The 27,308-nt window shown below is 42.9% G+C and overlaps 1 protein-coding gene across 1 annotated transcript in view; it reads right to left on the bottom strand.

Annotated features, from left to right (window-relative positions):
- Window positions 1-864: 864 nt before the first annotated feature.
- The window catches only part of LOC147703099 (E3 ubiquitin-protein ligase RNF14-like), a 165,887-nt gene continuing 139,443 nt past the window's right edge, over window positions 865-27,308 (bottom strand). The window contains exons 7-8 of the mRNA XM_086931636.1: window positions 14,793-14,926; window positions 865-2,063 (exon numbers count right to left, since the gene is read on the bottom strand). Coding sequence (XP_086787762.1) covers window position 2,063; window positions 14,793-14,926 — 135 coding nt within the window. The 3' untranslated portion in view covers window positions 865-2,062. The remainder of the gene's footprint in view (window positions 2,064-14,792; window positions 14,927-27,308) is intronic.

Here is a 27,308-nt window from a genome sequence, read left to right as displayed (position 1 = left end):
CACCTCTCCTCTTGCTATTTCTTTTTACTTTCCAGACCACTACTGTACAGATTTCCTTCCCCATGCATTAGCAGTCAGTGACCTCCTTTCATCACGCTGCCTTCTAGGTGCCTCTGAGGGAGACTGGATGTAGCCCAAGTAATTTCTCGTAGTATTTACCTACAAATGTAACTGCAGAAGCAGTCTCTCCAGTGAAATGTCTCTTCCTCTTCAGCAAAGGCAGCATTCGGTAGTGTCCAAGATGCAGCTGTGGCAGCATGACCCCAAAGTTTAAGAGGAAAGTAACAGATTCTATGGCGTGGGATGTATTTATGTTCTTTTTAGGGAATGTGTGTCAGGTGTGATGATTTCTTTCAGGTGTGTATCATTTTCCCATTAACTGCCATTCAGAGGTCTCCGGTCCATGTGTGGAGATCTCCTATTCAGTACCACGCGGAGTCTCCGTCCCGTGAATGAAGTCTCCACCCCAATTGCGGATATTCCACCAGAAGTAAATACAATCGTAAATTACATGTAGTGACTATATGGTCATAATTTATGATTATTCTGACTCCACACCCTAAACTGGGAGAGCAGAAACATGTAAGTCTACACTTTCGAGTAAATTTACACTCGGATTTTGTGAATAGCTAAAAGTAACACATTTATTAAAAAGTTTAAGGGTAAATTACACATGTAAGTTTACTCACAAGAATACGTTTCCTTTGTGAAAAGCTCCAAAAGAGAATAAGTGGCATCCATAATGCCTTGGATGACTAAGACTCATTACTAGTAACCACTGTTTTAGGCTTATTCTTTCTTGCATTGCTAATCGCTCAGCTAAACAATAGTGTTACCAATGTACACCACAAAAGTACTGTGTCATTTGGTATTCATACACATTTTTATTCAAATTTTGTTCTTACAGTTCCTGGTAGACATAAGAAATTAAAACTGATAACTTGCAGTAATGTTCATTATATAAATACTTTTTTAAATACTTTACAAACTGTGAGATAAAACCCTAATCACACTGTTGCATTGTAATATATTTTAATGTAATTGCCTTATGAGAATTTATGATGAAAGATTGAACATGATACATCTGAAGAAAATATTTCCAGGAATGTGTATCAACCTGATTTAACCACATGCATTTGTCACATGCACATCTTTTCTAACATGACTACGATAGGTACAAAAATGTGAAATGTTTACCAATTACATGTATCAAGTTTTTAACTTGAGGTTATGTTTTAGGTTCGCTACTAGTATCATTTTAATTTCATTTCCCAACTGGCAAGCAAGGCAGATCATTGTCAAATCCCACTAGAAAAGACCACAGAATAATTTCCAGTATTATAGAAAGATAAAACAACAATCGCAGCACACACCATCATCCACAGAATTTTAAAGGAAATCAGTGCAGATAGCTGAGAGGAGGTATCCCCGTGCCTGTCAAGATACCAGCAAGAGCAGCTAGTTTCTTGTAATTTGGTTACCTTACATATTAACAAATCAGAGCAGAGCAATGCTTTCTTGTGAAGAGATATACAAACTAATTTGATATTGGAGGGCTATAAAAGCAAGAATTACTTTTAATAACTTGTCCAAGTGTTTCTTCATGTTTTTAATGTGATCTCAAAAACACCAAGGTAAATAATAACATTACTGCCAACAACTTCCATATCTCAGGAAATATGCCGCTGAAGTGCAAAGGTAATGTAAACATGAGCTATAGTACTATAGCTCATTTTCTCATTAAAGCCATGCTTTTGTCGATCAAGTATTAATGTTCTAATGATTTTCAAAGGTGGCAGCACAAATTAAGTAACACCATGGGGTAAACATGCATTCAATCCACCTGATATTTTTCACTAACTCTTTAGCTGTAAGCCATTCTTCCACTCGCCATCAGAAATGCACAGAGTGAAATCCTTGCGTGATATATTGCAGTTGGAAGAAGGGTTTGATGATGAGTGAACCAAGTAACTGAGCTGACTTGTCCTCCCTCGTTGAGGTTGGTTGCTTCTTGGTTTGTTTTTCTCTTTCCTTCTGGTTTTGCCTCTAATAATTAGTAGTGTCTACGAAATGAGATAAAATAAAGCATTGTAGTGATTAGCAAAGGAAACCTTAGTGCCACAGCTTTTATTTTCGTTGTAGAATGCAGCGAGGGATTAACTAGCATGCTTTAAATAGATAAAAGTTTGCATTATTGTTGATAAAAAGCAAGATTTACAAAAATGACTTCCACTGCATGACATTACACACAATCCTTAAATGGCAATGTAATACAGTATCTCTACAAACAAACACATCAACCCCCCAATTGGCTCTAGTGCCTTTTGAGCACATTCTACTTTGTCCATGCCTTTCTTCATTCTCTGGACCATCTAGTCTAGTGTTTGACCTACTTTTCTTTCAACAGATTCACTGGTATATTCTTCATCTCAACCTAAAAATTCTCTGGCAAGCTGGATCAAGGTTACATGCTGACCTTCTGTTGTTTCCCTCACCTTGACCTAACACTCTTCTGCCAAGCATGCCTGCTCACTTGACTATGGCTGCCTATTGACCAAATTATTTTTTTTACATTTGCATTTTCAGTCCTCCTGCAAACCATCATGCTGTCTAGGCCGTGGCTGTCCGATGATTTGCTAGTATTTTCCTCATCTGGACCAGTTGGGGCTGGACATATGCAAAGGTTGGGTTGGGTTTTAGTAGCACCAACCTGCCCCCCTTACTTTTACTAACCAGCCTATCTGCACATAAATTGGTCTCCAAAATGCATCGGTCCATGTCCAGCGTCGCAAACTCACCCAGATGGAGTGATTGAAGAAGGGGCAGTATTGCCCTCTTGGAGGTTTAGGCTACTGCATTACTCCCATGAGTGTCTAATTCAGCAAGTGTGATGGCAACAAGGCATGGAGCCTCCGGACCAGGTGTGAAGGGTGCAGAAGATAATACATGTTTACATATGCCACTGTCCCAAGCCATGAGACCGTAATCCTGCTCCACCTATAGATTTGTTTATACAGCATGTCCAGGGGAGGATGGGAGTTGAACAAACTAATTACCTTTGGTAATGCTCTGTCTGGTAATTATTCTATCTCAACACAGATTCATTACCTTCACAATCTGTCCAGCAATTGCTCCCATGTGCAAGAAGCAGTGCCATGGGACTCCAAGGTCACCTTGCTTGCGTCTGGAAGTGACAGCACATAGCTGTTTATAGGTGCCACACCTGCATATAATGTCAGTTTTAAACCAAGCATTCTGCACCCTGAGACCAGGGCCACCAGAGACAAACTGATATATGTGACAGTGTGCAAAATCTAACTTGGAACATTCTTAACACCTAGAAGGCAACTCAAAGAATGAGGAGAAGTGACTACTAGTGATATGGCAAACACAACAAGATGATGGACGGAGTGCTGAAACTTTTCAACCACTCATCCCCAGCCAAGAGATCTGGGTTTAATCCATTATTCTTTTGCTCACCATGCCACTTCAGTTTGGACCCAGCCATATGCAAATCAGGCCTCCCTGGACTGGAAACTAGTATCCTGGGACCGATTTTGGAGTTTCACCCCTAATCAGCCAGGCTAGCTAGAATCCAGTGGCACAGCGAGCAAGGCCCCCACATCTGTGACTGGGAGTGAGTGGTTGAAAAGTGTCAGCACTCCGTCCATCATCTTGTGTTTGCTACTAGATACAAAGTCAACGGGGTTTGCCCATATCACCCTCCAATACCTGGGCCAAGAAACTACACATTGCGCAGAAATTGTTTATTGAGGAACAAATATCTATTCACTTACTTAATCATAGGGTACATCAAATTACCCTATAAATGGTACAATGTCCCATTCCAATTTCTTAAAAAACAATTCAATGAGTACACATACCACAATGACTTCCTTTGAAAAAATCAATAACAATTTTTTCTTTTTTGTAAATAGCAAACATGAAATTACACATATATAGACATCTACATAACCAACATTAATAGACATAAACATAAACCAATTGTTTGTGAATTCTTGAACATGTTGCAGGCTATAAACGCTTAAATGGAATAGAATTATCCTATTACAACTTTATTCACTGGCTCAGTGGTGGATTGGGATGCATAGTGATTCGCTGAGGAGCTGTTCAATGGGAAGCCATAATTAATGTTTGAAATACTTTTCATGTCTACTCTGTGAATACATTTAAAGTGTGAAAAGAAAGAAAAAAGAAAAAAAGAGGGTTGGTTCAGAAAACACAAGTTGAAAGGGCCAGGCTAACAACAGGACAAACAGGACCCAATGTTAAAGTTTAGCCGGCAGCGGATTGACCAAATCGCTCTCAAACAAGGCCACCAACTTTGCCCAATATCGAGAATATATTGACTTTGTGGATGGGCAAGGAGCAGCAAAATTGACATCCAGTACTTCCTTCGGCAGATCGAAACCACTCAACTGGTTCAACTTGATCTCCAAATATATGGAGGTGTAGATTTTTGAGGTTTGGCCTTTTTGGAGAGTAGGTCCTCCTCAAGAGGTAGATGGGGTGGGGAACGGACACTCAGACTTATGAGGTCATAATACCAGACCCTCCGACCCCAGTCAGAAGGAGCAGAGCCTGATCCCTCCTGACATTCTTTAGAACCCAAGGAAGCTTAACAATAACCTTCATGGAGGTGGCGAAAAGGCATACCCCACTTGGCGAATATTCCCTGGACTACCTCTGGGTGCAGATGTCACTTGTGCTTGGCTAGATGGCATCTGCTGAGCTCATCTTCTCTTCAATTCAAGCACCCTGCTAGATGGCTGATAGTCAAGGAAACCCCCTGAGGGTCCAGTATGGGCCACAGCCTCAGTGCAACCTGGCACAGTGTACGTGACCCCACAAAGCCTTATGCCACATGGCTGATGTGTTGTCTGTCATAATTTGCACTGGACTGCCCTTGTTGGAAGGAAGTAAGGCCTTGAGATCTGTCACTTCTGTGAGCTCTGGATGGGAGAGGGAGAACAGCCTGCCACAAGTCAAGTCAGAATCCTTCATCAATCACACAGGTTCGGAGCCACCTCATCCAACACACACATTTTCCACTACTGAGCCTGCATGTGCCAATGGGCATGGGGCACCAGCAGAATACACAAGGTCTGGAGCCTCAGAATCATCCAAATCAGAACACAAGACTGAGCCTGAAGCATCAAGATTATACCCTGAATGCCCTGGACTCACTACAGGGGTGGAAAGTCTGTGATTACAATGTCCAGAAAGGCCACTTCTAAGGTAATCAATCGTCTGCACTGGCTGAAGGTCAGATTTCAACTTTTTGATGGAGAACTTAGGGAAGAGAGGAGCGATATGGTCGGCCACAGGTATGACTTGTCTGACTGTGATAAACATGACTTAAATAACCAGTTGTCAAGGCACGAGAAGGCATGCACTCCCGACATGTGAAGATGGGCTGTGTTCACCACACTTACCTTCATGAACACTGGTGCTGAGGTGAGGCCGAATGGCAGGAGAGTGAACTAAAAGTGCTTCTTCCCTTCTCACAAAATGTAGGAACGGCCTGTGAGACTGCAGGGCATGTATATGTATAAACAGTCCTCAGGATCTAAGGGTGAGAAGGCCTAGGAAAGAGTCAACATCTTGAATTTGTCTCTTTGAAAGAAGGTGTTCCAGAAATGTGGGTCAAACAACAGTACGATTTCACCATGCTTCTGGGCATCAAGAAATAATGGGAGTAGCACTGGCTGCATATCTTTCTCGGGAATTTTCTTTGTTACCTCTTTGTCCAGCAATGACTAAACCTCTTTTGCAAGAATGGAGGCATGTTCTGCTGAAGCTTGAGTGAAAGCAGGAGAAACTGTAGGAGAGGTTGATAGAAGGGACATAACTATGACTGACAACATGCGGGACCCACTGTCTGAGTAAACCAAATGCCATTTGGGCAGGTAGGAGCATTACTTACCCTACATGCTGGGGATGATCACTGAGAGAGAAGGTTGGCTGCTGGAGGGGAAAAAGAACATGAGCATGGACCGTGTGGATGTTGGCTCAGTCCTCAGCCGTTGCTATGCCCCCTGGAGCTGTGAAACGCTTCACAGCCTGATGCATGGGATGAAATAGCTCCCTCTGTCATGATGACATATCCGTACTCCAGTATTCATAACCTGACTTTCAATCCATGGTGTCCATCTGGCCCACAAAATGTATTAGGCTGCTTTCTGTCTGTTGTGGCCAGCGTGTGCAAAGGAATTCCGAAACTGTTTAAGATATTGCTCACCATATCCCAACGGGCATGAGTATTATTCCCTTGTGATCTAGGCAGATCAACAATGAAATCCATCAATATCATTGTCCAAGGCTGAGAGGGCATTGGCAAAGAATGTAATTCACCTGCAAATTTATTAGGACCTGTCTTGGTTTGTGTAGCATATTGCAGGAAATAGTTCTTGACAGATTGAGACATACAAGGCAACCAAAAAGGCCAAATGTAGGAGAACAAGGATTGGGTGCAAACTGAGATGGCAGCAGAATACCCATGCAACTACTCAAAGGAGCTTTTTATATTGACTGCCACTATTGAACCATAAGTGTTGTTCTCAACTCGGATGTGTGATGTACAATCGTGGGTCAGCTGTCTAATTGTCCAATGGCCGGGAACCCCTCCATCTCGCTCACTGTCCTTTCAGATCCAGAACCAGAGCCTCTGAGGCTGACGGCCAGCATTGGCCACATTTAGCATGACATCTGGCAATGAAATGGAGGTGTGGCTGGTGAGGTGATTTGTAGAGGTCTAATATGGTCAATCACAATTGGGGAAGGACCCACCAGTGGAATTTCATTAGTAGAATCTATGTGGCACGAAGACAATTCAGGAGGACGCTGAATAGTCTGGAAAAGCTACAGTACTGCCTCCTTATAGGCCTACTGTGGAGTCATAAACCTAGGATATGCAGGATGCACTGGCTCCAGCTGTGGAATGTGGTCAGAGTTAGGTGACTGGGATGGAGCTGGGTGTTTACAGTGCTGACTGCTCAAAGGACAAAGACTTCGACCGGCACCGAGACTTGGAACGGCATTGAGCTGGCTACTTTGAAAGGGGCCATTTCTTTTGCTCTGCTAGATATAATCTCACCTTCCATCACTGATGGCCTTTGAATGCTTAAAGAAGAATTTTTTTGTATGACTTCGAGTCATGCTTGATCCCCAACAGCATCTGCTTCCTGTAATACAAGATGGTTTGAAGCCTGTAATCTCTCAGGGGACTCTTCCCTTCCACACTGTTACAGAAAACTCTTTTGGAAGTTGGAAAAGAACTGTCATAGTCGGAAGCGGAGCTCTGGATCCACGTTGAAGGTTGTGGAAAAAAAGGACTAGATGTCAGCTTACAGGGTGGTGCCTATATCTGACTGTCCATCGTCACTTCGGAGGCGGGAGAGGTCGCTGCGTAGTACACTGGAGCCATCAACCGGCATGAAGGAGCATTTGCTTCAAAGGTTTTCGGGAATATTCAGAAGGTTAGAATTCTGCTGTTAGGTCTATCCATCAGAAACATGTATTCACATAAAACTCAAAGTGTATCAAATGCACACCTAAATATGGCAAAGATTGAAGATTCCAGATGATTTCCAGAGCAGACTTCAAAGATGTAATAGTGGCCCCTTGAATTCTCATAATTAATCTTAATGCACAAAATTTATCCAACTCATCAACCAGGGGTGGCAAAGAAGTCTCAAAATGGCTCAGGACACACAGCACGTGGATGGCGTATAATGCCAATTTATGATATTTATGACTCACCTCAATACCCATAAACAGATGGGGTTGGCAAATAACAATGACAATGTGTTCCAAGACCAGAGCAAAAAATAAAAGGGAGAGAGGGCAACCTACTATCTCACAGGGACATCCTACCAGTAAGGCACTTGTGAACCTTATTTGTAGTTGATTGTTTCTGGAAGTTAGCCCCAGTAGGCCAGCCAAGCAAGATTGGCTTCCAATCTAAAGGCCAAAAACAATCCCTCAGAACACCCAATGCATGTGATTAAATGCCTTTTTGACATCCAGAACTAATACTGCCAATCTGTCAAGGGTAGATCCTGTGTACATCAATCACATGTATTACCTTGCTCATAGATCCTCCTTGTACCAGTCCCAACCAGGTGAGGCCGGACCGCCCCTAGACAGGCTATACACACTAGTCCTATTTTTATTTCTGTAGAAACCTAAGGCTTTTACTCCACCATTCCTGTTTTTGTTCCTGTTCAAAACAGGTAAGACATGTGCGATCACTTGCTTGCCTTAATATTGCATTTTATATGGTCTGTAAGTTGCCATTTTGCTTACTGCTGTCACCATTCAGAGAAATTAGGGTACTGCCCGCTGCCACGCTCCTCGCTCATGTGCATTGCTGAGGCGGGGAGGCTGTCAGGCGGACTACGGGTGGGATCTTCAGGTGCTGGGAGTTCCAGCAGCACTCTTACCCCAGCTGCAGTATCTTTGTTTGTAAATGCGACTGCAGGGAAGGCAACACTCTGCTTTTTAAGCAACCAAGTCTTGTGGGGTCTGAGATTTGTTGCTTAGAAATAGATATAAATAGAAAGTAGCCTTAGCACTTCTGACTGCCTGCTTCTTATAGCGCTAAAATGGAGTCTCAGGACGGATCTCCTGCGCCTGGAGGGGGAAAAGTGGCACAGAAAAGAAAACATGTGCAATCCTTGGAGGAGGAAGATTTGCTACAATTTAAAAAAATACATCGAGCCATTTATTATTTAGGTTGTAGAGGTTGTGTTAAATGATCCTCATAACAAGAAGCAGAAGGGGGAAATGGATGATGAACACATAATTCCTTTACATGAGAAATATGTGCAAGGGAAGCTTTTTTTCTGGAAATGTTGGTACATATAAGAGAGGTCCTTGATTTCGAACCTAAACCTAAATAAGGAAGGGTTTTCTGCACAATATAGGGCTTCTGGGGTTGATGATCTCCCATTCATGATGAAATAAATGATCTCATTGCCAAGGAATGGAGTGATATTGATAAACAGAATATTCCTTGCTTTCTGAACCAAAGGTATTTAATTGACCAATTTGAAGAACAATTCCCGCAAGTCCCAAAGCAAGCCCCAAAAATGTATAGCCTTTTGACTTCAATGGCCTCTTCTTTGTCTTTGGCCTCTGGAGACTCTACCCTGGCACATCCAGTTGACCGAAAGGTTGAGTAAATCTCAACACGTTCATACGGAACATGCAACTTTGGTCTTTGAGCCAGTGCATATGCTGCATATGCCTCCCAAGTTTTGTTAAAATTCTTTGAGAAGTTGTTTAATTGCCTAATTTTAATTTGTGATGGAGATTCTGGATCAATTCCTATCGGATGTGACATTTGTTAAACTTTAGGTGATGCATCTACCTCCGGGGCCCCAGTGGCTGGAATCTGTGTCTTTTGGATGAAGCCTTGGACACTGGAAATTAACCAAAAAACTTTAGTCGATAAATGTCTGTTTTTGGGTCCCATACTCTTTGGTGAAGGGTTAAACAATATGGTCCAACGGTCGCTGGAGGAGAAAAAATTACTCATGCCCTTCTGATTGTTTCAGGGATGGAAATATTTTTTTCACAAACAGAATGTGCAGGGGCAGCAAGATAATAGTCATCCCTTTGGTGGCTGGGCTAAAGGTAAGGGAGCAGCTTTTGCTGCCAAATCCAGACCAAAAAGGCTGGTTGTTCAGGAACCAAGTCAGAAATGACTATCCAGAAGTGGTAGCAAAACTTCAGATTTCCCTCCCTCAGTGGATGGAACAAATTAAGGATCAGTGGGTCCTGCCCATCAATTATCAGGATTATCAAGTTTCTTTTGTTTGTCATCCTCCTCTAAATGTCTTCAAGTCTATTCCATTGTCAAAAAACCCTCTTAAAAGGAACGCAATGCTCAGTGGTGTCCAGAAATTGCTTCTAAAGAAGCCAATGGTGCCAATTCCAGTGAATCAGGAACAACTGGGATTTAATTAGATAGGCTTTTTGGTACAAACACCAGACAGTACTTTTTGTCCTGTATTGGATTTGAAAAATCTCCACAAATTTGAGAGGCAATTATTTGGCTACCCTAGATTTGGAAGTTGCCTATTCCACATCCCAGGCCAATCAGACAGTCAGAAGTATCTAAGATTTGCGGTGGAGTAGAGACACTATCAATTTCAGGCCCTTCCATTTGGGCACTGACTTCGCCTGGCTCCTTTGGTGGCAGTCATACAACTTAAAGGTGTCTCTCTCTCTCTCTAGCCATACCTTGACGACTGGCTAGTTTGTGCTTCGTCTCTCCATAAAACTCAAGAAGCAGTGAAGCTGTAAATCGACTTACTCCACCAACTGGGGTTCATACTGAATCTGAAAATCTGGTCTACTGACTACAATTTATTGGTGCGATTTTTGACACATAGAAAGAAGCAATGTTTCTCACATCAGGATCGAGATATTGCAGTCCAACTGTCAGACCTTGCTATCCCTTCCATCAGCATCAGCACAGTTCTGGTTGAAAGTACAGGGGATCCTGGCTGCCACAAATAGTGGTACCTTGGGCTCGACTCCATCTAAACCCACTGGTAAATTATCTATTGAGCCATTGGGATCCACTTTAGCCAACTACGGCAGACAGGTTTCTTTGTCATCGACAATTGTACAGGAGTTGTGTTGGTGGTAGGACACACCCAATTTGGAGAAGTGTATTCCTTTTCAGATGCCTCCCCATGTGCTATTGACAACAGATACCAGTTTGTTGGGTTGGGGAGCGCCCCTGGGAGGGCTGGAAGCCAAAGGTCAGTGGTCGGAGCTGGATAGGGTCCGTTCTTCCAATTGAAGAGTGTTGCCTGCAATGAGGGAAGCAATCCAGTTAGGTGGCAAGGTGCTACTTGAATCTCCTGGAAGGTATGAAGTGTCCACGTTTGAATATATTAGCACAGATTATCTGTTCATGGGCAGAGAACAATCTCATGGCAATGCGGCCAATTTATCTTGAGGGGGATCTCAGATACCATGCAGACAACGTCAGTTGCAATCTCCCTTCATCTGTTCTTTTCCACTCGTCTCTGTCAGTGTTTCATCAGGTGTGTGGTCTATTCGGGGACCTCGGATAGATCTATTTGCCTCTCCTCACAATACACTTCTCCCAGTTTCCTACACAGAGATGAGTTGCCATCAGCCATGGGCAATGAATGTTCTCTCGGTTCTTTGGCTCCAGGGACTTTGTATGCCTTCCCACCGATTCCCCTTTGCCCAAAGGTGTTGCAGAACATTTGGGAGGAGAGGGTGGAGGTGGTAGTAATTGCCCCCTTCTGGCCAAGATGACAGTGGTTTGTTTTGTTGCTCAACCTCTTGAGGTGCAAATTTATTAAACTCCTGTTACTTCCATCTCCTCTGCAATTTCCACTCTTACATCTACATCAGATTCAACAACTAACGTTGATGGCATGGCACTTGAGAAATAAGCATTGGGGGATATAGGTTGTTCTAGCCAGGTAGCTAGAGACATGCAGTTTTCTCATAAACCTTCTACACTGTCACCATTTAAGAAAAGTTGGGGTTCATTTCTTAAATGGGGTAGAGCAGGTGTTGGCAGATCCATTTCAGAGCTTGGATTTTTTATAGGAGGGGTTTGAAAAGGAACCTGCCTCTGCTACCTTGGTGGCTCAATGGGTGGCAATATGGGCCTTTAGGAGTTCTAGAGGTGAGTTGGATCAGATTGCTCAATTGATTGCTCGTCTGCTGAAAAGTTCTGATCTGTGGAACCCTGATTCACATGTTATTTTTCCCTCCTGAGGCTTGACTACGGTTCTCAAAGGCCTATAACTTTTGCCATTTGGAGGTTAAGGGAACTGGGAGCCATTTGGAGGTTAAGGGAACTGGGAGCCCAGTTTTCTTCTTATCCTTATTAGTGACCAGATCCCAAATTCATTCCAAGAGTCAATTCGAAATTTCACTTGCAGCAGGAGATTGGGCTTCGTCTCGTCCAGGAGGAAGGTGATCAGGTTCCTTCGTTGTTAGATGTGAAAAGGGTGTTACTTATTTATAAGCAACGCACTAAGGAATTTCGGATATCAAAATCTCTGTTGGTTTCTTTTGGAAGGGCCAAAAAGGGCAAAAAAGGTACGACAGCCACTTTGAGTGGTTGGCTCTGACAAGTTATTCGTCAAGCTTACCAGTTGTTGGGTGTGGTTTCCCCCAGCTTAGATATAGGGACATTCCACTATGGCTGTTTTCACTTATTGGACACAGGCAGGGTGAATTTCAACCCATGAACTTTGCAGAGCAGCTACATGGAAATCCCATCATATATTTGATATTGATTCTAGATTGGAGTTTCAAAATTCATCTGCAAATAATTTTGCTGTTGGAGTTCTCACAGCAGCAATGAAGTAATTGTTATTTTCAATAAATAATCAGTGAGCTTCAAAACATGGTGTAAAACATTCATTTCTTGCTTGTGATTCTCCTCACTTGGTTAGGACTGGGATGAGAAGGACCTATGAGGGGGTAATAAATACATTACTTCACGGTAAACTTCATTACCCTGATTAAGGTCCTCCTCCATCATTCTGCCCATATTGGGGGGCAATTTTTGAGACAATTGCCAACCCTTGAGGTTCATCATTGTCCCACACTCCCACCGCCCTGCCCTCATGATCCCTTTGCTATCAATATAATGGGAAAACCACCCACCAAACCAGCCATCTCTTTGGATTTACAGTAGATGTGTAAGAGGAATGGATTTGAAGGAGACATTTCATACAGTGTTGCCTGGGTACATCATGGTGTAGAAGGTGGATCTCCTGAATGGGTACCACGTCTGCCTCATCTAGATTGTGGTGGGAGATGCAGAGCTTCACTAGCAAGTTGATATTAATGATACCCACACGAAAGAAGAGAACTCTTTAACGCAATCTCTTCATTCCTAATTTGGACCTCATTATAAGTGCACCAGCATTTGAAAGGTAATATCATAGATGATAAATGATATTTCGAGGTGCAGTATTACCCACACAATCCAAGTTATGCATTTTGGAATGAGGGATAAATTCATGTTTTCTCCTGCGCGGGGTCAGCTATTGGAAAAGTGTAGTGAGAAAACCTGCTTTGTCTATCTATTCTGCTCCAAGAGTGTTCAACCATAGTGAATTAATTGTTTATCAGTTAAAAATATTTATATTTTAATTTGCCCTAGTTTAGCTTTTGACTTATGCTTAAGTTTGAATAAAAGCAACTGGCTACGGCATTGGTAAACTGTGAAGCAACTGCAAATCATGTGTTCCCATTTTGTAACCAGAAAATTCCTGTGAGGGATTTGCGGCTCTCTGGGTGCAGGCAACATGTCACAAATTTAATTATTTTGCACTTCTAACTCTTTTTTCTCGTCCATTTGCAGTTTCAGTGTTATTTCGTTACTCAATCACAGATCAAGTTACTTTTAAAAAATATGTTTTGGGCACTGTATGCGTCACCCCGTAGATTTCATCTCACGGGACCCAGGGCACACGCAGTGCAGGTCTGGCACGCGGCCAACAGACACCTCAAGTGGGAGGGAAGACATACGCTTGCCACCCCCCTGTGGAGTGCGGAACAGTTGGGAAGTCTGTGGAAGTCGAAGGGCTTCGACAAGTGGGACCTCATTGGCATCACTTCCATCAAGGATGTTTGGAAGGATGGTTAAATTCAGTCCTTTGACTCCCTACGGCTGCAATATCAACTGAATGACGGAGAGTATTTTCGGTACCTCCAAGTAAGGCATGCATTGCTTATGCACATCCCCCGTGATACGACACTTCTAGACACTTCCCCTCTTGAGAATAGAGTGCTGGATGGCCACATCCCTGAGAAGACGATATCCTTGATATCCAGGAAACTAATAAACCACATGGAGGACCCACTGGGGTGCCTTAGGGGACAGTGGCAGGAGGACGGCTTAGAACTGGACGATGAGGACTGGCAGGAAGCGGTATCATTCCCACGAGTAGTGGCAAGCCCCATGAGGAGACTAGTGCAGCTGAAGATCTTGCATAGGTCCCTTGTCACTGGGTCTAGACTGGTCCATATGGGCCGCTCAGAGAGGGGGGAATGTAGGAGAGGTTGTGGAGAGCTGGGGACGTTCATGCATATGCTATGGCACTGTGTTAAGGTCCAGGAGTTCTGGGTGAAGGTCCACAGCACAATACGCACAGTCCAGAGTACGGAACTGGGTCTGGAGGCACGTAGGAGTATCATAAATATTTGGGAGCCAACGGATCTCAATGCCTATCAAAAGCGGTGGGTAACATTGGCACTCATGATCGCTATCCGTAATGTGGCCCGGTTGTGGGGAGCCAGTCAACCGCCCCGGGTGGAGAAATGGGGGAAGGACTTGGACTGGTGCATGTTTAGGGAAAGATCGGTGTATTTGGCGAGGGGTTGCCCAGGGAAGTGGAATAGAGTCTGGGAGGCCTGGAAGGCTTACAGGGAAGACATCTGCACCCCCCTGGTGGACCCACGTGAAGCCGAGAAGCGAATATCCCCTTAAACCGTCACCGTAGATCAATTATAATTAGCTGGGAGGTATGGAAACGTAATTTATTGATTGTCAATAATTTGAATTATGTCGCCTGCTGTTTTTGTTTCTTTGTTGTTTTTGTTCAATAAAAATATTTTTTTTTTTAAAGAAAATATGTTTTGCTAGCCACGTACATCTCACACTTTTATGTATTTTGCCATATGACAGAAAATCCACACTCCCACTCACTCTCCCATAACAACAGCCTTCATATCCAAACACAAAGATTACCTACCAGCAGCTGCAAATTTCTGGTGCGGATTTCTGATTAGCAGTAGTTAGGGTGCCATAAGAAAAAGGAAGACTACACGTCCAGCAGAACATGAGCAAACACTTGGTACAGTACATCCTGTGACAGCCTCCATTCTTCTAAAATGAAACAAATCAACATGCACCGTTATGGTTATGGTTATGGTTATTGTATTGAGTCACAACATGAATCCACCATGAGGTGGAAGACTACAAGTGATGCACTATCATTGTATACTTGCAGATGTAAAGAAACATTGCACCATTTTAAATCCATTACTCCTCAGAAACAAGATGGAATATTTCACACAAGTTGTAGAAAACAAATTAACCTCTAAACCCAAATTTAACTCCTTGATTGTTTTTTTTTCTTCCGAATTTGCTCTAATCATGTTTGGGACAGTGGGTTTGGTAGTAAATCTGAGTTCCTTCTTCTAGTTCCATCAAGGGATGCCAAGTTTGGCTGGCCAGATCCTCGCATTAGCTGTTTTTCCTTTTCTATTCCACTGTTATGTTATGTTATTTAAGCTTATAAAGCGCATTACTACCTGAGGCATCTAAGCGCTGTAGCAGAATTAATAAAAGTGTCAGGAGAGGGTAAAGGATGCACTGCATCTTGAATAACTAGGTTTTTACTACTTTCCTAAACGCAAGACGGCTGGGCGATGTTTTTATACCAAGAGGCAGTAATTTCCATGTTCTAGAAGCTTCACACACAATGCGTTTGCCCCCCCCCCCACCGTGCAAGTTTTAATCTATGCACTATTAACAATTGGGCCTTTGCTGACCGAAGATTTCTGGCAGGGAAATATTGTATAAAACTCTGCTTCAGAAAGTCCGGACCAAGACCATGGACTGCCTTATATGCTAGACATAAAGCCTTAAAGGTCATTCTTTATCTGATAGGGAGCGAATGTAGATTTTTTAGCTCATTAGATACTGAGCAAAATTTGGGAATTTTCAACAGAGTTTTGGCCGCAGTATTTTGTAGAACCTGTAGTTTATTGATATTATACTTATGAGTAGTCAACAACAAGCTGTTGCAATAATCTATTTTGGACAGAATCAGAGAGGTAACTAATATCTTTTGCAGATTATCAGGTATGAACGGCATGACTTTTTTAATGATTCTGAGGGTGTTAAATGTAGAGGAAGTGAGTTTATTCACATGATCCGAAAAATTGATTTTAGTGTCAATCGTGACTCCCAAATTTCTAGCTTTTTCAACTGGAAGGGGGACGGGGCCCAAATTTGCAGGCCAGACTTACGGACCCCAAAAAGATTCCTGTGGTCCAAATAGTAAGACTTCAGTCTTCTCTGAATTTAACTTAAGACCATTGTTGTCCATCCAGTCATGGACTGCCATCATGCAGTCATGGAATCTGCTTCCTATGTCAGTGTCATTTTTTCCTAGGGAAACGACAATCTGGGTATCATCGCCATAGGAGGTAAGTGAAAAACTAAAACTTCTTATCAAATCTGACACATGGGGAGACATAAATGTTAAAAAGGTTGGGACTCAGCGAGGATCCCTGTGGAACTCCACATGGAAGGGAAAATGGATGTGAGGTAACCTTATCTAACTTTACCATTTGCTATCTATCCTTCAAATAGGATTTTAACAGGTTCCATGCCTGATATGTATCCCCACAGGTTGTAAGACTGCTTAGCAATAATTCATGATTTATCGTTTGCCAAGCAGCACCCATCCGACAAACACCAAATCAGGACCTATGTTTCAAATGTAGTGAAATACCCCATTAAGCTGCCAATGCATGCTTAACTCCCTCGCCAATGTTTGTCTTATATGACATTCCGAATATTTCAAATGAAACTACCCACGTATAGGCAAGTTGTAGGCTTACTTTATATATGAAGAAAGCCTGGCCAGCAGCTGATTGCAATCCTGTGTTTAACCAAAATCTCTGCAAACTCGCTATCATCGACCCACACAAACCCCTGCCAGACAGTACTTGTCGCAGACAGATTGTATTCACCAGCTCCACTAAACCAGGCCTGTCTGCGGACCTCCACAAAATTGTTTAAAGGCATATCTGCGAATAGAAGATAAGCTGCCTGTGTCCACAGTAGTCTTTCCCAACCACTGTTGGTCCACTGGAGGGTGGACGTCAGGCTAAGCTGAGACTCAGACCTACTCTCTCCGAAGCTTTAAATATGTTTGCCTGGCATGCCCACCAGAATCCTTGATACAAAGCCTATGGCTGTGGTTATAGTTTACTCTGACCACGTTTTACCCCTCAGTCACTGACGTAGTGATATGCAGTAAAGATGCTTCCACATTTGCAAGTGTGTAAGCTTGGCACAGGGTGACTTGAAAGATGGAAAGAGGACACAGGAAGTCTCTCCATCAGCCTTTCGGTGGGTGGTGCCTTCCAGGGCAGACAGGGCAGGAAACAGGTCCGTTAAGAGTTAGTGCGGTAGGCCATGATGCACAGAAGGGCAGCCATCTTTTGCCTTCTCCCTGTGCACTGCTTGGTCTTGACGTTTTTCCTCTCGCCTTCCTTAGGTTTTGATTTTTAATTTGGGGTAAACTAGAGGTGGTTTTTAACCACGGTAACAACTTTGTTTGTTACAGAAGGAAGAGACAAGTAGTGTTTTTTTATTGTTTGGCTGGGTGAAGTAATGTAAAGATAGAGATAGGCTTGTGAGGGCAAGTCTGGGAGTATCAGTAGACGCTGGTAGGGCAGGTGTTTGCGAGTAATGGTGGTAGGATTAGGAGAGACTGGGGGTGTAGAAGTAGGGTTGGTTCGCTATGGTGCAGACAAATCAGATAGGCGTTGGGTCCGGGGGTGCTAGCTGAGCTTTGGGGCTCTTCAAAATATGGAGGAAAATAGAGAAATGGTTAAAAGCGTCAAAGTAAGGAAAGTTAAAAGAGGTGACTTTTGGACCGGTAAAGGATACGTGATCTTAGCAGAGGTCTTCAGACACCACACTTTGGACATGCAACCTTACTCCAAATACTGATACTGCTGGTGGATGAGAATGTTAATGTTAATGTTAATATGAATTTATTAAGCGCTCGTACGCCCGGGGGCTTCATAGCGCTATAGGAAGGAACACAACGCACCGATTAAAAGTAGAGATGAGGCAGCTCAGCAGTACGCCTGGGAGAAAAGCCAGGTTTTAAGGGAATGTCTGAAACTGAGGATGTTGTCACTCCGTTTTAATTGAAGGGGAAGAGAGTTCCAGAAGGTAGCTGCAAGATGGTCAAAGCAACAACCTCCGAGGCGCTTCCTCTTGTAAGAAGGGACGATCAGAAGGGATTTGTGAATGGACCGAAGATTGCGGGAAGGGTTATATCTGTTGAATAGATCTCTGATGAATGAAGGGCCAGAATCATGTAAGGATTTAAATAAAATGCACCCGGTTTTAAAAGCTACTCGCTGCTCAACAGGCAGCCAGTGTAGCTGTTTTAACCCTGATCTAACAGACTGCCTTTTAGATAGATTCAGAATAAGTCTGGCTGCCTGATTCTGAACCAGCTGGAGGCGTTTTAACTCTCCAGCTTGGAGCCCAAGATAGAGGCTGTTGGAAAAGTCTAATCTAGACAGGACCAGGGAAATGACGATCTGTGTAAGGGCGGCGGGAGAGAAAAAACAGGCAATTTTCCTAATTTTCTTCAGTTGGAAAAAGCTAGATGACACAACTGCACCTACCTGTCTTTTCAGGGAGAGATCCTCGCTGATAAAGATTCCTAAGCTCTTAACTGAAGATTACTTAGACGGAGGGGCTCCCATGCTAGATGGCCAGAAGCTAGGGTTCCAACTAAGAGCACTCTGCCCAGGCAAGACCAATTCAGTCTTGCCTGGGTTGAGTTTCAAATGACTGCAGCTCATCCAACTCAGGATGTGAGACATGGTGTTTTGGAAATCTTCCACTGAGTCCTTGGTGTTTAAGGGGAAGATGAGCTGCAAGTCATCGACATAGTTGAAGATGGTAACTTTCGCGTTCCTAAGAGAATACAGAAGGGGGCGTAGGTATAAGTTAAAGAGCAAAGGTGACAAAGATGAGCCCTGAGGTACTCCACAGATGGTAGGTATGGTGGGAGCTGTGAAAGAACCCAATCTAACAGATTGAGTGCGGCCAGTAATGAATGAGTGAATCCAGCTCAGCGCAGGGCCCCTGAGACCTGCCTGCTCGACACGGTTGACCAAGATGGTATAGTCAACCGTGTCGAACGCAGCCGAGAGGTCCAGCAGCACCAGAGCCTGGTGGATCCCCTTATCTGCATTCCACCTCAAGGTATTCTGCACCGAAAGGATAACTGCTTCAGTTGAGTGACAAGGGCGGAAACCCGCCTGGTTGGGTGCAAGATACTCTGATTCTTCCACAAATTTGGAAATACTGTCACAGACATGAGCCTCCAGTAGTTTGGCACAGAACACATTTTGAACTAGAATGCAGCATTCCTGGCAGTCATAATGTCATTCAGGCCTGCCAAAAGGATCTCACCACAAACCTCTGACATCATGAATGAGAAGCCGCAAACACAATACCTGAGTGCGACTGTAGGACATCATCGGGTATCTGATGCCAATTACCCACAAAGATAAGAGTGACAAATGTGGGCCAGCCAATGTTTCTGCACAAGAAATATCAGAGTACAGACAAGTGGCTCGGCCATTACGACTCTGAGGTCCTTACCATAAAGGCTCAACAATCAGACTTGCAAATACTTCGACTATAAATAAGAACTAGCACGCTGTACGCCCGCGGGCTAGTTCATACACAGGTTATCTTCATAGATACCACATAATCGAGCACCATAACACACCAAACATTAACAGATCTTAAGGAACATTAGTGCCTTTCACTGTAATACAGGGTTTGTCATGGTATTTTTGGAAAAGTGTCATCTCATGAATTTATGTAAATGTTGTTGGATTGAAAAAGCTCCTAAGTGTATGCATCATCCCAAGTACATAGAGCCTGATTCCGATGTCTGCCCAACACCATTGCAGATTGGAACCACCTGACCATAGGTAAGCGTTCCATTACTGAACAATTTGGATGCGACCACCCTATGGTCAATCGGAATCATCCATTTTTCAATGGCAACTTCTGCGGCGGGTGTAAAAGGGCTGCAGCACAAGCTGACATTGAAAAATGGATGTTTGTAAACATCACTGCACCTTGGGAGGGATGTTTAGGGGGCACAGGCCCCATAGCAGAGGGCTCGGGGTATGGTGTCCCTGATAGGGTCCCCCAAAGTCACTTTCAGAGAGCCTTTCCATGTCGGAAAGGCTGACATGGAAAGACTAGGAAAGTGACATCATAATCCCAATGGCGGAGCAGAGGCTGGCTCTTCCGTCATTATGGGATTGTGATTCTTTCTGATGCTTTGACGGGCTCCTTGAGCCTGTCGGAAGAGCAGTGAATGATCCCTCGGCCCGATGCCTCCACTGGCCTCAACGAATGTGGTCGGGTGGACCACAGGGGCAGATGTTGGGCAGACGACAACCGGCGGTCGGTCGGTTGCGGTCCGCCCGGCATCGTAAACGGGCCCATTGTGTCAGCTCACCAAAACGATGGCCTTAACCTCTTCGGTGCTCATGACGGCTCACGGCCGTCATGAGTCACGATAGGCATGTGCTCATAATGGCCGGGAGCCGTCCGAATGTTGCCGCTCCTCCCACGCGGTGTTAATTCACCACCTGTACGGGAGAATTAATCAGTGGGCAGAGCTCGGACTGCTCCCGGCCGTCATAAGCACATGCCCACCGTGATTTATGATGGCCGGGAGCCGTCATGAGTACTGCAGCGCCACGCCCACCCCCAGCTCCCGCGCACCGCGGCGGAATTCGCGCCGCGGCGAAGGGGTTAAAAAAAACAGTATTTTATGAAAGGATTGTATAAAATTGAAACACCATAAGCAGTATTTAATTAGATACATTTCTGGTTTATGGAAATATGTCATCAATAGAGATAAACAGAAGAGTTAAATGTGCAATTACTCCATTAATAGTTCACACAATGTGAAGAATTCCAAAAGGCCATATATGTAAGAAAATACATGAGGAAATCAAGATTTTTAAAGAATGAGTGCTCCTTCCCCTTTATTTCTAATGATTGCTGTCGTGGGTGGGAAGCCCATCTCCAGTGCAGCTTTCCGTAACCCTGCATTGAAACCTAGTAAAGTAGGTTATGTTTCTAGAAGGAGCAAGAGGAGCAGTGTTAGGGCACTGTCAGGTTAAAACGCTAGAGAGCAGCACCAGACGTTGATCATTTAGCTCTGTTACACACAAGCCAAAAGACCATCTCCCGAGCTTGTACTGGAATATACAAACACATACCCCAGGAGGAATGCCACCTCTATGAGCATGTTCGGCTTTTCCTCCCCTCCCTCTCCACTTCCCTTTGAAGACTGTGCCACCTGTAATCCAGACACACATGCTGTTTAGATTTGCCCAAATGTCTTTCATGACTCAGTGATATTAATTTTCCTTGAACTCCTTTGGGGAAATTATCTATTGCCAATTTTTGAAGAACCCCTCTAGACATAACTATTCCCTTATCATCCCTTACCTATACTTCATCTCCTTAGTGCTTGACCATTTGAGAGTTATGAAGTATCTGCCTCCTTCCCTTCTGATTTTCTTCTGAAGCTATGTTAAATGCGAATCCTGTGCTTCCTCCTCTTCTTCTGCATGCTTGAGTAACCTAGAAAAAGGCATTGGGTAGCCACATTTACAGCCCCTGGAACATATTCTAATTTGAAGGCGTGCCCTTGCAAAAGAGTGACCCATCTAGTAGTGACCTCATTCTCAGATTATGCTGCTTTATTCAAACCATTAGTCTCGGAAACCAGTTTGAAGAAGTTTATATAAACAACAGTCCTCCACACGGTTCCACAATTTGTAACCATGCATGACTCAATCTAGGCCTACTTTTGAAACACGGAATACCATCTTTCTGCCACTTTGGGGACATTGGAAGAAATACAAATAGTATCCTACCTTACCATGGCTTACCAATGTACGTCTTCCAAGTTACTGGCGTCAGTTGATATTGCACAATTGCATCCTAGGTTAAACGTTACCTTTGTTAGACCCTTATTAAAAACTATCTTCAGTTCTTAAAATTCTTTTGTACTTTCAATCCGCGGACACCCTTTTCCCCCCCTATTGAGGGCTGCCATCAGGGGTCACACTAAATGTGTGGCACCTTTTAAATGGCATACTCTCAGTGTGGCTTCATGAGGACTTCTTTGCCTCTGCGTCCACGTCAGTAATACGGCGCAGGCGCAGAGGTAAAGGGATTCCCTCATTTTCATGGGGCATGGCCACATGCACATGAAGAAACGCCCCCTTGAAGATAGCACTGGCGCTGTATGTGCATCAGCACAATTGGTATTACAGGAGGGCCTGCACAAATGTCTGCAGCCTCTTCTGTAATACCAAAGTGGCCCGGGGTGCGCAAAGCGGGCGCAATTGCCCATTGCGCCCCAGGGCACTTTATGTAATGCAGCCCCATATCTCCTAGAAATCCTTCAAGTGCGAAACGAGTGGTCAGAAATTCAAAACCATTTAAGTAGTTGCTGCTGCCTCAAATGAGTAATATACCAATTTAGAATAAACAATAACATAGGATAATAGGATACTTTAGGTCCTCACAAAGTATGGTGAATGGCCCTAAAAGATCTATAGCAACCTTCTCCCAAGCATTTTAGGTAGATCTACAGTATACAACGGTTTCTCTCTACACTTCCAATGTTTGACAGAAGATAAACATACTTTGGATAAATTCATGTATGTTTCAACTTGTATATCCAGAGGCAGCCGTCAATAAAAACTATGTAACAGTTTCTGACTTGCTGAATGTACAATTAACCCAACAATTGCAATTGACTGTGGTCATTAACATTTCACACGTAGACTTCGAAGGGACAAGTAAAATATCACGCAATAATAATACTCCTTCAATTGTACGATCAGCTGCAACCTTTATTTACACTCACACCTTACACAATGCTGGGTCATTATGCCACATCCCAGACCATTCCTCACTGGACTTAGTGCCTTTATACTCAAACACCACTTCAACAGCAGTCACAACACCTTCCCGTACTCCTTCATCTTCATCACACCCACCAACCTTATCAATGTTTTATCTTGACAGGCAATCACCTCTCATGGTTTTACCTCTAGACACATACTTGTTCATAACATCAGACATCTGTAGCCTTGAGCTGAGACATACTAATCTTTAAGATGCCCCACCTACTCCATTGCCATCCATTGTATACACCAAAGGTTTGTTATCTGTGTATCAAAACATGTTCCCATGAGTAAGTTTCAAACTTCTCTACAGCTCGCAAGCAGGCTAAGGCCTCTATAGATGGTATTGTAATACTTCTCAGATCTTCATAAAGTCTGGGAAATGACAGCAACTGGGTGTTCTATGTTCTTAAAACATTGGCACAAAACTCTACCAATGCCATCCACAGTCACAGCACAATTTATACCACTAACAAACAATTTCAACGTTGGTGCGGTTAAAATTAAATTCTCAACTTGTGCAAATGACTTTATGTTTCACACCGTATTCAAAGTTCACTCCCTTCTTTTGACATTCTTCTGATTGCTTCAAGCAAATCTGTCTTTGGACTTAAACCTACATATGAGCTAGTATGCTGAAGCCAATCAAATGAATGAGTCATGAATTTAATTTTTTTTAACAGTCATACTTCTTTCCTTCAGTGTTTTCAAAACTTTACACAGAGCGGCATTATGTTCTTCAGGACTAGATATGAATATCAAGACATTGTCCTGAAATGCCTGTACTGCTTCCGTTGTCACCAAATCATGTACTCATATGTTTTTGAGAAAAAGTTGCACCCAAAGCCAGCCCAAAGTAACACATATTTATTTTTTTATTTATAAAGTTTTATATAAGTATTTGTAAACTCCAAAAGGTGGAATGAAAGAGGTGAGACTTCCTCTGACAAGTTAACTTGATGATAAGCAGACCTTAAATTGTAATTGTAATTGCATTTATATCAAACGAGTTGTGTGCGCACAAACGTGCGTGTACATCCCTGATTGAGGCACTCCGGGGTGGATCAAAGCAATTGATTCCAATGTTCTTGTAAAGGATATTTTTATTCTTAAATGATTATCATGAAAAAGTTTTTTAGTGATATTCACATCATATCAATGAAGTACATGATTAGATCAGCACATAGATGGTTAAGTGCGAACTCCGATGCATTTCGGGCAGGAAGCCCTTTATCAAGGAGAGCTGAAAAGAAGAGACATTTTTCAGACTCCTCCTCTGTTTGCCTACACACGTAGTTACAATATGAAGGAAATCCTCACCCAAAAATCATCCACCCCTAAAGATTACAAAGGAACCCTTTCATGATAATCATTTAAGAATAAAAATATCCTTTACAAGAACATTGGAATCAATTGCTTTGATCCACCCCGGAGTGCCTCAATCAGGGATGTACACGCACGTTTGTGCGCACACAACTCGATTGATATTCTTATAGGCGCCTGACTGAAACGCCACCTGTGAGTGCACCCATCCTTCAAAAAACCACAAGAACTTCGCACAACCAGGCAGTGCACCCCCCACGCCTTCTTTAATTGCATTTATATAGCACTTACTACCCTTGACGAGGCGTAAAAGCGCTTTTTCGGCAAGTAGATTGCTACTCCGGGACCCATAGAGAATTCGGGTTGAATTAGTATAGTGAAACATGCAAGTACAGTTTAAGTAGTGGATAGGTTAGTCAGTTAGTTGGATTCGGAAGAATAGCAGAACAATAGAAGACGAAAAAAAGGTTTGTATTTATATAGCACTTGTTACCCCCTGATGGGATTTGAAGCATGCTACTTCGAAAACCCATAAAGGACTAGTGGTGAATTAGTATGGTGAAATATGAAAGTAATTTGACTGGTGGATATTAGTCAGTCATTTGGAGTGAGAAGGATAGTGGATGGATATAAGGGGAAGAAATGTTTGCATTCATTTAGCACCTGTTATCCCTGATGGGTGTTGAAGCGCTTTTCTGGTGAGTAACACGCTACTCTGGAACCCATAAAGGGTTAGTGTTGAAAATTAGTATAGTGAAATGTGAAATAATTTGAGTGGTGGATATTTTATTCAGTTATTTGGATACAGAAGGGTAGGTGGCGGGATAGAAGAGGGAAAGAGGTTTGTATTTATATAGCACTTGCTACCCCTGATGGGGTTTGAAGTGCTTTTTTGGTGAGTAGCACACTACTCTGGAACCCATAAGGATTAGTGTTGAATTAGTATGGTGAAACATGACATTAATTTGAGTGGTGGACATGTTAGTCTGTTATTTGGATTGAGAAGGGTTGGGGAGGGGTAGAAAAGGGAAACAGGTTTGCATTTATATAGCACTTGTAACCCTGGTGGGGTGTTGAAACGCTTTATTGGCGAGTAGCATGCTACTCTGGAACCCATAAAGGATTAGTGGTGAATTAGTATAGTGGCATATGGAATTTGTGAAGTGAACATGTTAGTCTGTTATTTTGATTGAAAAGGATAGTGGAGGGATAGAAGAGCGAAAGATTTCTTTTTTTTTTAGGTCATAGCAGTAGGAGGAGGCTTTTGGGTTAATAAAAAGGGGTTTTGGAGGGGAAGAGTCAGAGGGAAGAGTTTAGAAACGTTTGTTTTTTTGGGGATCTGTATAGTAAAAGAGGTGGCAGATGATGCAACGGAGGGGTAGAGTAGGCGAGAGTCTAGAAAGGGTATTTTTGGGGATCATAGTAGTGGTATGGGGTTTGGGATAAATGAAAGAGTGGATGTAGAGGATATATTGATAGATGTATAGGGAGAGAGATGGGGTAGTGCATTGGAAAGAGCAGTAGAAAGAAGTTTGAGATGAGTCAGAAAGTTGGGCTAGAAGATATATTAAGAGAAGTATAGGCTAAAGAATAGGGTAGTGCATTGGAAATGCTAAATTAGAAGAAAGTGATAAATATATAAATCCATAATTACATTGAAAGTATATAGATGCATAAAGAAGGTAAGTATATGTAGATTAAAGATATTGATAGAGGTACAGGATGAGAAATAGGGTAGTGCCTTGGATATGCTTTTTCAGGAGAAAAGAAAACAAACACACAGATCCAAGTACATGGAAGGTACATAGATGCACAATGGAAGCAAGTACATGTAGACCAAAGATGATTTTTTTTAACAACATAATTATTCTACATGTTTATACAAAGCAATACACAAAGAGAGGTACATATCTCTAGTGAAAATAAATGCTTATATACAGAGGGATATGCTGTAAATTTCTGTTTGCATATTGGCCCACATGCATCATTGTGTCATTTTGCATTTCTTAATTTGCGAAAAATAAGGAATCGCAAATTAAGAAGTGCAAAATGCTATGCATCATTTTTTTCGGTATTTCTTTGTGATTCGGTAAAAATCGCAATTTTTACCGAATCCCAAAGAAATACCGAATTCTTAAGTTAATTTTCGCAATTCCCATTGATTCCTATGGGCCAAAAGGCCCATAGGAGTCAATGCAAATTGCGAGTGGCACTTAGAAAATTTCATGGGTGCAGGGGGGGGTCAAAAGGACCCCCCCATGCACCCCTGAAATGTATTTTTCGCATCATGTTGCACACACACATGTCCTAAGGACATGTGTGTCCGTAACATGAATGTTGAAAAAAAAGCATTTTCAACATTTTAAACACTTTTTCCAAATTTACCGAGTGGTTCAACCACTCGGTAAATTTGGCAACCTATTTGCGAATTTTCACTTTTTAAAATAATGATGCATTGCTTTTAAGAAATCGCACATCTGCGACTTCTTAAAAGCACCCGCAATTTTAGAATTCGCAAACATGTTACGAATTCTAAAATTGCTTCATGCATCCCAAAAAGCACTTTTGCATTCGCAAACGGCCGATTTTAAGGAATCGCACCGTTTGCGAATGAAAAAGTGCTTGATGCATGTGGGCCATAGTGCTTATGTGGGGAAGAGCCAATTCTTGAGTAGTTTTCTGAAGATAAGGTGGTTGTCGGTGAATCTTATGTTGGGGGGTAAAGAGTTCCATAGTTTGGCTGCTTGAACAGAGAAGGATGTGCCACACATGGGTGTTTTCTTGTATTTTGGGATTTTGAGGCGAGATGCCCCTTTAGAGCTGAGGATCCTTTTTTGATTGTGTTTGGTGATTTGTTTCCTGATGAAGAACAGTCCCATTCCCTGTATTGCTTTGTGGGTAAAACAAAGTGTTTGAACGTGGTTTTTCTGGCAACCGGTAACCAATGCAGGGCTTTCAAGGCAGGTGAGATGTGGTCTCGCGGTTTGATATGCAAGAGTAGTCTGGCAGCCGAGTTCTGAATCCGTTTTAGTCTGTTCATGGTTGTTAAAGGTGATCCGTGGTAGAGGCTATTGGCGTAATCGAGTTTGGACAGAACAAGGGAGATGGTAGCATGGACCTTGTGTGGAAATTCTAATGTGGGAAAATTGGTTGCAGCGTTT

Source organism: Lissotriton vulgaris, chromosome 7 (assembly GCF_964263255.1).
Source record: "Lissotriton vulgaris chromosome 7, aLisVul1.2, whole genome shotgun sequence".
Taxonomy (NCBI): domain Eukaryota; kingdom Metazoa; phylum Chordata; class Amphibia; order Caudata; family Salamandridae; genus Lissotriton; species Lissotriton vulgaris.
This window is presented reverse-complemented; position numbering and strand designations above follow the sequence as displayed.